The sequence below is a fragment of the Meleagris gallopavo genome, chromosome 12, assembly GCF_000146605.3.
Source record: "Meleagris gallopavo isolate NT-WF06-2002-E0010 breed Aviagen turkey brand Nicholas breeding stock chromosome 12, Turkey_5.1, whole genome shotgun sequence".
Classification (NCBI taxonomy): Eukaryota; Metazoa; Chordata; class Aves; order Galliformes; family Phasianidae; genus Meleagris; species Meleagris gallopavo.
Genome location: NC_015022.2, coordinates 18,387,908 through 18,398,829, shown reverse-complemented (window position 1 = coordinate 18,398,829; position 10,922 = coordinate 18,387,908). Strand labels below are relative to the sequence as shown.

The following is a 10,922-nucleotide window of genomic DNA, read 5'->3' as shown; positions in this document are numbered from 1 at the left end:
GGGGGGGTCGTGCCACGCTCCATCCCTTCCTGCTTTGCAAACCTGGAGTTTTAATTACTTTTGGCACTTTAATAACAGAATCGCAAATTTCCCTGAGGTTGGAAAAAGTCTCCAAGATCCCCAACCCCAACCCAGTCCACCCCACCCCTGCCCACATCCCTCAGTGCCGCAGCCCCGCGGTTCTGAACAGCCCCAGGGATGGGGACCGGCCCCGCTGCCAGGGCGGCCTGTGTCAATTCATTACTTCTCTCTTGGAAAAGAAACCGTTCCTCTGTATCCAACCCAAACACGACCTGAGGCCGTTACCTGATACAGAACCATAGAGCAGGGAAGGTTGGAAAAGATCCTCCGGGATCCCCAATCCCACCCTCATCCCAGACTTCAGTCCTCCCCTCCCTGCACCACAGGGTAAGGAGACACCCGACACAGCCACCCGATCCCCTCCTTCGCCATAACAGAGACTTTTGGCTTTTAATTAGAGTTCAAGGAGTGCTTTTCGCTCTACGACAAGAACCACAAAGGGAAGATCAGGGCTGCAGACTTGCTGGCTGTGATGCGCTGCCTGGGGGTCAGCCCCACGCCGGCTGAGGCGCAGCGGCACCTGCACCTGCACAAGATCGGTGAGTCCCAAACACACATCCCAAAATCAGCCTGAAAACACATCCTAAAATGGGTCTGAGAGGAAGGGCACAGGGAGCGAAGCTGGCTGATGCTAGCGGGAGGTGGCTGGGGCTATTTTGTGGTTAAAACGTTGATTTTCTGGAGCTGGGAGATGATGGGAGTGGAGGAGGGGGCTGTGTGTCACTGTGCGCCCCAGGACCTGGCACATAGGTGGGGGGCTCCGGGCTGGGCAAAAGAGAACAGCTGTATGTGGGCTGTGGGAACCACCAGCAGTGCTCCCCCCGTCAGACAAAAACCAGGAGGAGCTCCAAGAAGGGAAGATGGGGGATGTGGGAAGTGGTAGAACTACCCCAGAGCCCAGAGAGCTGAGCCCTTCTCCCGTGCTCTCCCTTCTGCCAGAGCGCAATGCAGAGCTGGACTTCTCCACCTTCCTCAACATCATGTACAGGCAGATGAAGCAGGAGGAGCCTGAGAAGGAGATCCTGACGGCGCTGGCCATGATCGATCGGGAGAAGCGAGGGCTGATCTCTGCTGCTGAGCTGCGGGCAAAGCTGACACGACTGGGGGAGAAACTGTCCGAGGAAGAGGGTACGGCAGCTTCAGACCTCCCACTCCCTCTCTTCCCCGTCCCCTTGTCCTATCCATGCACACAGAGCGCTCCCACAGCCTCATTAGCGTGCTGTTCCTAATTGCACACCCATCTGCATGGGCTCACCATGCTGCTGCCACCCCATGGCCACCACCATTGGGACCTGGTCCAAACAACGGCTGTCCGTGCAGGAGGACAGCAGTTAAAAGCACCTGATGCTGAACTGACCCCATCCCACCTCTGCTGTGCTGTAACTCAGTGTGCTCTGACCCAATGAGAACAGACCCTTTCTCCCCTCCCCTTATTAAGTGTTCTGAGAATCGTTCATTATTTTTCAATTAAGGAATTAATTACACCAGCAGGACGCTCTCTTTGAGAGGAGGAGCTGAGTGCTTCGGCCTGCTCACAAGAGCATTCCTAGGTCCGGTAACCGCAGACTGGACGGCACCTCCAACAGAGCCTGACCACCTCAAAAACCCACCTCCCACGTTCCTTTTCTTTCAAGCAGCACAATACCACTCACCTACACCCAATACAAATTCAGCCTTGTGTTTCCTTTTGTTTCCTTGCAGTCGATGACCTGCTGAAAGAAGCCAAAATCGGACCGAATGGAACAATCAAATACGAAGAGTTCACCCGCACCATTTGCCTCCCTGCAGTCGATTACTGACAGCAGGAGGGGTTTGTGAGCAGCAAGACCTGCAACTTCTCTTCACTCCGTCTTTCCTCATCGCCACCTGCACTCAGGAATCATCCTTTGCCTTTGGGAACCCAGGGGCTGCCTTGGCTGCACTTCCCCAGGACCCTCCCCACCCCCAGAGAAACGCTCTCTCAAAATGTGAGCTGATATTTAAATAAATGAGGTGTGACGTTCCCTTGTGGCAAAAGCATCGTGCTTCACAACGCTTCTATCGTACAGCAAACCTACAGCCGTGTCCTGCTGTGCTCACACTGCCAGGCCCCACAGCCTGACCCAGCAGCAGAGCTCCCAGCCAGATGCTGCCAACAGCACTGCTGCACGTAGGAGGGATGCAGCCTGCGCTGGGCACGATGCCTGTTGGCTGCAGGGGACACTGCCAGCCTCCAAGTGTGGCAGTTCTCATTTCTCCCCTCCTGCAGCACACCACATCCCTGCAGCGTTGCGCTCTGCTCAGGTGCAGCATCACACAGCTCTCAGTGCTGTTCAGTTGCCCCTGCATTCAGGCAGCACCTGGGTCTGCCACCGAGCACTGGGCTGGGCTGGAACACGCTTCTGGAGATGTCTGGCAGGGAAAACAGGCTACAGAAATCCAACTTTCCACAATAGCCAAAAAAAAACCACAACCAAAATCAAGCAAAACCCATCTCTAGACTGCTTAAAGCTGATGTGATCCAGAGCAGTCAGTGTTCATCCCACCCGTAGCATGGCAGCACAGCTGAGGACTGAGGGCAGCACACAGCAGAGCCCTGAAGCCCAAGCAGGGATGGGCTCTGTGCACGTCCCCACTGCCTCCCCCTCTTCTCATTCATTCTGCAGCAACCAACACACTCCCTGCTCCATTTGTGAGACAACCAGCAGGGAAACCCTCACAGCAGCAGTCAGTGCAGTGCCTTTAGGCCCTCGAAGGCACCCAGCACAGCTGCAAAACCATCACAGCTCCAACGCCATCACACAACCCCTGAAGTCAGGCAGGAACTCGAGCAGCACACAACTGGTTAGAAAGCAAAGCGTGAGCACATCTCTTCCACCACCCCAGCAGCACGGTCAGAGCTGTGAGGCACCAGCATGAATCACTGCATGCTACAGCAGCAAAGCATTCCTGCTCACAGGGTCCTGGGCCACCAAAGACCCCCAGCCCCCCAGCCTCCCCCCTGCTGTGTGTGGCTGTAGGAAACACAATGTAGCCGAATGCTTTTTATTACATCTAAAGAGTTCTACATAAACAGGTAACATTCAATAGGTAAACCATTTGTTTTTTTCCAATGCATATAATAAATATTTTCACTTGGTACTTTTATACAAACTGACATTGGTCTACTATACATCTTTAAAAGCCATGTACTGGTTTGGCATGCCGTATGGAAACTACGAGAAAGTTTTAAGGCAATGAATGACAGATCTGAGTTAATGGTCATTTTAATATTCTGCTTATATACATTTTTTTTTCCCTTTGTTAATTAAAACAATTAACAGCAGCACTTTGGGGGACCACCAGCAATTTTCCCTTGTTAGAAATCTAAGCTCTGTTTAAAAAAAGAAAGGAAAAAAACCAAAACAGTTACACTGACAAAACAAAACCCTTTCTGAATATATTTAAAATGTGCTTAAAACCCTGAAATGTGAACCTGCAGTGAGGGATTCCCATCCCACTGCTCTCCCCACAGCGCTGCGGATGGGCACCGCTCCATGGCCGCCCATCAGCCCTGCATCCATTCAGGCACCCTGCAGGGGAGCAGTGGGTCGGCCTGGGGCTGCTACCACACCTGTGATGGTGACAGCACCAACACGCTCTCAATGCAATCTGGTGCAGACTGGAGTTCAACGTGGTGGTTTCTTCCCTTACAACGCAGCAGTGATGCCCACCAGGCCCCAAAGGCACGTCCAGCCCTCGCTGTGTGCTCACCCTGAGCCCGCACAGAGCACCCACCCCCATCCCTCCCCTGCAGGAACTCAGGGTCACGAAGCACCAGCGCAGGACCGCGGCTGCCCCACACCAGCAGGCACGCACCGCAGCACTTTGCAGCAGCTCTTCTCACCGGCAACCTGACGGGGGAGATCGAAGTTCCATTTGCAGGGAACTTTGAGAACTCAGACTGAGACTTCTACCAAGTCACGTTAACTGTGGTCAGAGGCACAGAGATTATCGACTATACAGCACACCCCAGCGTGAAACATGAATACTCAAAGCATATGGGATTCACACCGCAAAGAGTTTCGGGAACGTTTCTCTCCCTTCTTTGCAGAGCAACGAGGTCGGAGATGGCAGCAGCAAACCGAGCAGCCTTCCTTCCCTTCAGGGCAACGCAGGAGGAGTGGAAGACATCACCAGGCGGCCTCACTCTCCAAGCGCGGGCAGCAAGATGCCAGATCCTGTCTTACCACGCTCGCCACAACTGCTTTTATATGTGAATGAAAAAGATTTTAATACCGTGGTGGAAACGGACGCGGGCTGCTCCTCAGCTCCTCTTCAGCACACTGTTCAGTCAGTGGGAACATTGCCTCGCTGAGCTCTGCAAACGTCTCTGGGTGCTCCGCTTTACAAAAGGTACGGACAGGACGCGGCTGCTCTGCGGTACCGGGCAGTACTCACGACTAAAATGTATGAGACATATTCCTAATGTAGGTTTAATCACTTCGAAATCAGACTGAGTTTAAAAAATAAGTATTTCCCATTTTCTATCCTTTTATTTTATTTTTTTTTTAACTTGACATTTAATAAATTATAAAATTGGTGTATGGTGAAATATATATATATATATCAGCCAGATATGTATGAAATACACATGCATGGGAAAAACTATTTAACTCACTTTTAACTCACACACACAGATCTATAAATACATATATACACACACATATACATATAAACACAAACGTTTGTTTTCAAAATTCAAGTCAACTATTTAGTGGCAGAGGGATGCTGTAAAAACACTAAAAACAATTTTGATGCCACATAATCATGTGAACCTTTCAAAGAACCATACAACTGATCATACAGCAATACCTAATGCTACTTGGATTAACGTGTTTTTCTTTTTTTTTTCTTTTTTCTTTTTTTTTCTTCTTTTTTTTTTTTTTCCTTTTTTAATTAATGCAATATTTTGAGACAACTTCATAGGCAAAAGGTGGCCCTCGTCAATGCTCAAAGCAACTACAGCTGCAATCAACAGCTTGGGACATTAAAAACTCAGACAAGCATCTGCTAACCTCTGTATTCCTCACTCTCTTTCCTGATAAACCTGTTACCTGCACTTTCAACCAGTTACAAAAATAGTTTTCACACCAGAGGAAATCATTTCTCTCTGACGCGGACTTTGGGACACAAGAGAATCACCTCCTTCCCTCCCCCTACTCTCACGTTAAAGAATCTCCTGAAAAACTGCATTCCAGCTATTTACAAGTTTCTCTGTAACAAGAACGGATCAGCCCAAATGATCCACCAGTTCTTACAAAAAGATTTTCCTACGTCACACATGGCTGAAAAATAAAAGAAAAAAAGAAGTGAAACCAGGAAGCAAACATGGCTCCAAGTGCAAGGTCAGTGAACTGAAAGGAATGGGGACTCAAAATAATTGCCTAGCCAAAAAGAGAAAACTGAATAGGAACCCCGTAACCCTAAGAGACTTCAATAGGCAGAGATTCATTTAAGTGCAGGGAAGGGCGCTGGGCTTTTTTTTGGTTTAACAGACTCACATTAAACATTTACTATCAACTTAACTTGGTGAAGGTGAACTCAGAAGACAGTGTACCAAGACCACTATCAGCTGCACAAACCATGCAATAGAGCGTTGGCATTTTGTATTTTCTTCCTTTTGCTGACAGGTTCACTTTTAAGCAGAAATTTCATCTACTGCAGCTGAAAGGAGGTTTTCCCAGCCAGAAGACAGGCCCAACCCAGTGGGCCAGTTCTGCACGCGTGGCTGATCTTAAAGCACAAGCAGCTCCACACATTTCAAACTGACACATGCTTAATACTGTGATTAGGATCTTAAGTTATTTTAAAAGGATTTCATAGTAAGCTGTTAGAAACAAAAACCTACAGTCAGATGTGTCACTGCTTTTCTCTGGGGCTAGATTCTATACAAATTTGGTCTTGTCCCACATAACACAGCCAAAAAATTTCTCAGCCTGACATTTTATTGAGTCTGGCCCTCCAGAATAATTGGTGCACTAACGAGCTTGCAACATGCTTGATTAAAGCATGGAATTAAAAGTCAGCTGAACAGAGGGTCACATAGAACACAAAATGACAAATAAACACTCCTGAAAGGCTATGTACTGCAAACTGAGGGAACGGTACGGAACAGGCTGGGTAGGGCTTATTCCACTTCAAGCACAACAAAATCTGCACCAAAATGGGATGGGGGAATTTCATTCCACCACCAAATATAGATGTCTCTAAGAGGACAAAAAAAAAAAAAAAGAAAAAAAAAGAAAAAACCTAGAAGCTTAGAACTTCAGAAGTTCAGTTCCTTTTCCCATTTATGTTACTGTGAAGAAAATAATGCCATTTGTGTCCAAACTAAGGGCAAAAAAAGTAACTCACATGACAAATGCACAGGTGTAGAATCTTCAGCATCCAGAAAATCGAAGTTCCTTGTTTTTGTGGGTTTTTTGTGTGTGTGTTTTGCTTTGTGTTGTTTTTTTTTTTTTGTTATTTTTTATCAGTGAGGCCATCTTAGGTTTATATACAAAAGTAAAACTGAAAATATAGTTTTGTTCTCTGTACATGTAAATTTTTTTCCCTAAAAAAGGAAAAAAACCTGTCTATGTTTCTAACATAAAGTAAAACCAAGCACAAAGACTTCCTCTGACAAGTTCGTTTTCTCCAAAAATCAGTCCAAGGAAATAATGTCTGATATGATACCAAAGATAGACGCCGTGTCCGCGCCGCTCCTACTTGCAACTGGATGACCATGATTCTCTCGCAGGCTGTTGGAGGAAACAAGACTGCTGTTACTGCCACTATTGCTACCGTTTGTGGCTGGCAGAGAACTGCTTCCTCCTGCATTTAGCTGATCGAGAAACATCTGAGATGAAGTGTATGGGAAAAAACGAGAGTGTAAGAGTTCTTGATCATCTGATGCAGAAACTGCCGCAGCTGCAGCAGCAAGAAGGGATGTGTTGTAATGCTGGGGGGAAAAACAACATTTGCAAGTTACATTTCAGACACCATTGTTTTGATTCAGACCAGCAAAAAAAGAATATATTCGTAAGCTAGGGCTCTGACAGCTTCTGGGTTTCACACCAGCTCGTCTACTCAACCTTTCTGTAAGGTAAACGAATCGACGCAGTGAACTTTTACCTCTGCAGCCCCTGACTTCCAGAGCCAAAAGAAATGGGAAATACTGGCAATTAGTAAGAAAAAACACTAGAAAGGCAATGGCACTGCAAGACAGGCAAACAGTAAGAAACGGCAAGCAGAAGCACTCTTTTACTTCTCCATACAATTCTTTAGTGGAAAAATTCCCCAAAATTCAAAGAATCATTTTGCCATCCCTCCGCTCATTAGTCATCAACTACAGCTGGTAAAATTACATGCTAATCACTGCTGGTGGAGGAAAGCATACTTCTGTGATAAACATTTAGAAACAGCACATTTAGGCCCATAAGAAGGCAGCAAGGGCTGTCCAAGGTGATAGTCTTTGACAGGCAGCCCCCAAAAGGCAAGAACTTCAATTACCAAGATCCAGATTTGAAATGCTATCTATCCGTATGGTAATTCTGCACTTCATATTTCTTTTCACTAGGAGGAAACATCTACACAGGCCATTTAGCCTTGTTTCCTGACACTCAGCACTGGTACAATTATGCCATGCCAGTGCAACACCAGACTTGGGCAATACTCATTTCGGAGTAATTCTCACGTCTGTCTTTTTACTGAATATGAAGAAAGCTTCTGTGAATCCAAGTTCTGTTAAACAGGCTCCAGTCTTTGTAATGACATGGAAGTCCCCCTGTTTTTAGTACCATTCTCCTATCTGAGGCTGCTGAACAGGAATGTAGAGACAAAAGGTGGGTGAACCCCAGTCCACTTCTTTGCTTGGACGCACTGGAGGCACTGTGATCAAGTGGGAGGACTTGCCAATCCTTTTGAGAATGATCTTTTTAGTTCCCTGAACTGCAGAGGCCAGCACCAAATCCAGCTCATTTCAGTAAGTGCTTACAGAAAAGCAGCGAAGTGTGAGCAGGCACACAGTCTCAGGGGAAGGAAAAAAAAAAGAGCTGTCCTGACTCTCAAAATTGCATAGAGAACTGCCAAGAGGCCCAGTGATGGGGCCTAGCACTGTCAGATGGAGACAGGTCACACAGACTTCAAGTCTGTAAAAGCTCAGGAGGTGGCTGGTGCACTTTCAGCCACAGCCAAGGGTCATCCCACAATATACCTGCAGCTAACTAGCTTGAAGGCCTTGAAGAGAAGACTATCTGTTGTTATGCCTTATCTTGCACCTATATTTAGGACAATGCTTATGTTTGGTTACATCCTGCGTGCACAAAAAAGGTACAGTCTGCCTGCACTCACACCTGTGTTACAGATTTCTTTTTCCTCGCCTATACGTCCAAGTCAGCAAGTCCTTTTCAGAAAAGCAATCTGCCAGATGATTTGATTTTCCTTAACTTACCTGATTGTCTCCTGACAGGAAAGGGAAGAAATCTAAACCTGAAAAGAGCCAAAGAAAAAGAGTCAATCTTCTCAAAACAAACAAGCACCTCCCAATTTCTCCCACCAAATTTTGAAATGAAATAAATTTAATTAGCATAAAACTAACGACACTTCAGACTCTCTTTACCACCAGATCTTGGAAGAAATCAGACTTTTACCACCTTAAGACACTAACCTAAACCTTCTTTCTCTTAAAATACCACCTTATCTTCTATGGTTGTAAAAATATTATTCTGCACAACTGGATTGGGAAACAACTGTACGTTTGAATCCTTTTGTAATAGTCACAGTTGCTGAGAGAGCTGTACCTACAGCTATGAATGGTCAGAAGCTTACCTTGCAAGTCATAAGGCATAGGTGTCATATGGAATGGATGCCTGTAGTCTTGGATAAGTGATGTGTTGATGTAACTGGTGTCAACAGCAGGAAGGCTTGGTGTTCTTGACACAGGAGATGCTTGATGGGGTAAATTCAAAATACTAGAAAAAGCAAAAGGTTTAAAGGATAAAATTTAACCTTAAAGCCAAGACTATAAGTACATCATTTGAAGATTTCTATATTTCTACTGTTGTCCCATGCAGGGTGTGCCTACTCTCAAATTTAACAATCTCAGCATGCAGTATTACCATTGTGACAGGCACGTAACAGCTCCCCTGCTAAATTTCAAAGCTTCTCTAGAAAGCATCAAGCTGCTGCTATACCTCAGTGAGTCTTGCAGGGGAGAGAGGTTGAGCATCACCTGTTCCCCAAATTTTTTTCAAGTTTCTAAATCAGAAAACTGATTCAGCTCCAGACAGACTGCCAACCTGTTGAAGTTCAGCAAAACTAAAGCAAAGCAAAGCTTAATCTTTACCGAAGAAACTGATGGACTCACTCAAATGGTACAGGGATCTCCACTACAAAGATTCTACATACGCTCCTAAGCTGGGACAAGACAACCCTAAGGCATCTTGTATCCTAAAAGGAGGTACGAGTCTGCCTAACAGTCGTGCTTTACAAGGCAATTAACAATGGAACACAGCCAAAAAGGCCTTGAAGAGTTTTAAGTGATCACTGAGTGGTTTAACATCACTGGAGAAGTAAATCAGTTCAAGGCAGGATCACACAGGTTTAGCTTCAGTTTTCATCCCCGCATGTTTATGTAAACAAGGTGCTATTAACAGCGTGGCTACTTAGGTGTAGTCAGGTTATTCTGACATTCTTTATTACTATGCTGCTGGCAGCAGTTATTGGCAAAACCCACACGCTCCCATACCGCACCCAAGTATGTTTCTCACTGCTCACTCTCCATATGTGCTGCTCTTATGTTTCTCTATGGAAGGAAAGCATTTCCAAAGCCACAGAAACATACCTCTAAGCCACAACCTCTTGCATGATTTTATACTCGTTTTCACAAATGCAATTAAAAACCTGCATCATGTTACACGCTTAACGATGTTAATTTTACAAAGCTATGAAAGCATGTATACATACAACTTCACTTATGAGTTGTATATCCTTCACAGTGTTCTATGTGTGTTTGACATAGCAGAATATACATCTAACGTTTTGTACTCCAACCTTTTCAGGCTTTGAAAGCCAATCAAATTATTTTGTAACAAACTACTAACTTTGGGAATAATTTAAGTATGCTTTAGTTCTAAATTCGTCAGCGTTTTGTTGCAAATACATTCTCTCTGCATTGGCCTGCATTTTTAACTCTCACCCCTTATTATTCATTGGTGATGCTGGAGATATGGAAGGACAGCTTCTCTTCGCAGAGGGTTCCTCCTCCTCTTCATCTGACGAGCTATCAATGGTCAAATCAATCACTTCTACCTTCTTATTTTTGTTTGATTGCTGGTGAGAAGACACCTGATGTTCTAAGGAAGAGCTTATGCATCCTGCACAAGGTAAGACAACAGTAGCTGTAGTTTACAACAATGCTACAATCACCACCTCATCACAGCTTACTATACTGCCTCCAGAAACAACTTAGAGACAGCAAACTGACATAACATTACTTATTCCTTAAACAGTACTACTGGCCCCAAGTGGGAATTATTCAAGCAGTCTTTCCTGCACCAAAAGCTACCACAAGCAAAACTAAGCATATCAAAGTTAAAGGGGCATTGACTCCACAGTCAGACAGTCCGACATTCAGTCCACACGTCCCAAAACATGACTCACCATCAACTCCATTGTAAGATGTGGTTACTTCCTGCACCTCCTTCTTCGATCTCATAGGAGCCCATGAGCCATCCTCCTTAAACTGAATTTCATCACAGTCTGTACAATACTTCAGGATTTCCATGAACAACCTGTCAATCAAAATCTTTTAGTATCCACCCTCAAAAAGAGGATAACTC

At 45.5% G+C, this 10,922-nt stretch overlaps 2 protein-coding genes across 7 annotated transcripts in view; one reads left to right on the top strand and one right to left on the bottom strand.

Moving 5' to 3' along the window:
- The first annotated feature begins 459 nt into the window (after positions 1 to 459).
- Positions 460 to 2,084, top strand: CALML4 (calmodulin like 4). Its single transcript, XM_003209590.4, has 3 exons — positions 460 to 620; positions 1,021 to 1,209; positions 1,783 to 2,084. The coding sequence occupies exons 1-3, from the start codon at positions 554 to 556 to the stop codon at positions 1,878 to 1,880; spliced, it is 354 nt and encodes a 117-aa protein (XP_003209638.1). The 5' UTR covers positions 460 to 553; the 3' UTR covers positions 1,881 to 2,084.
- A 1,005-nt stretch (positions 2,085 to 3,089) lies between these two features.
- PIAS1 (protein inhibitor of activated STAT 1) overlaps positions 3,090 to 10,922 on the bottom strand; it is a 51,613-nt gene continuing 43,780 nt past the window's right edge. For 3 of the 6 annotated variants that reach the window (XM_010717609.3, XM_010717610.3, XM_019619597.2), the window contains 6 exons: positions 10,744 to 10,874; positions 10,280 to 10,457; positions 8,911 to 9,053; positions 8,534 to 8,571; positions 6,778 to 7,042; positions 3,090 to 4,502 (listed from right to left, as the gene is read on the bottom strand). In XM_010717609.3, coding sequence (XP_010715911.1) covers positions 4,447 to 4,502; positions 6,778 to 7,042; positions 8,534 to 8,571; positions 8,911 to 9,053; positions 10,280 to 10,457; positions 10,744 to 10,874 — 811 coding nt within the window. In that variant the 3' untranslated portion in view covers positions 3,090 to 4,446. Of the gene's footprint in view, positions 7,043 to 8,533; positions 8,572 to 8,910; positions 9,054 to 10,279; positions 10,458 to 10,743; positions 10,875 to 10,922 lie in introns of all 6 variants that reach the window. The other 3 variants (XM_010717612.3, XR_002119087.2, XM_010717611.3) reach the window with 3 other exon arrangements.

Excerpts from the sequence above, each read along its gene's own strand:
- CALML4 (XM_003209590.4), top strand. The coding sequence starts at position 554 with ATGCGCTGCCTGGGGGTCAGCCCCACGCCGGCTGAGGCGCAGCGGCAC. Across the intron at positions 621-1,020 it reads CCTGCACCTGCACAAGATCG|AGCGCAATGCAGAGCTGGAC; the intron begins GTGAGTCCCAAA and ends CCCTTCTGCCAG. Across the intron at positions 1,210-1,782 it reads GAAACTGTCCGAGGAAGAGG|TCGATGACCTGCTGAAAGAA; the intron begins GTACGGCAGCTT and ends GTTTCCTTGCAG.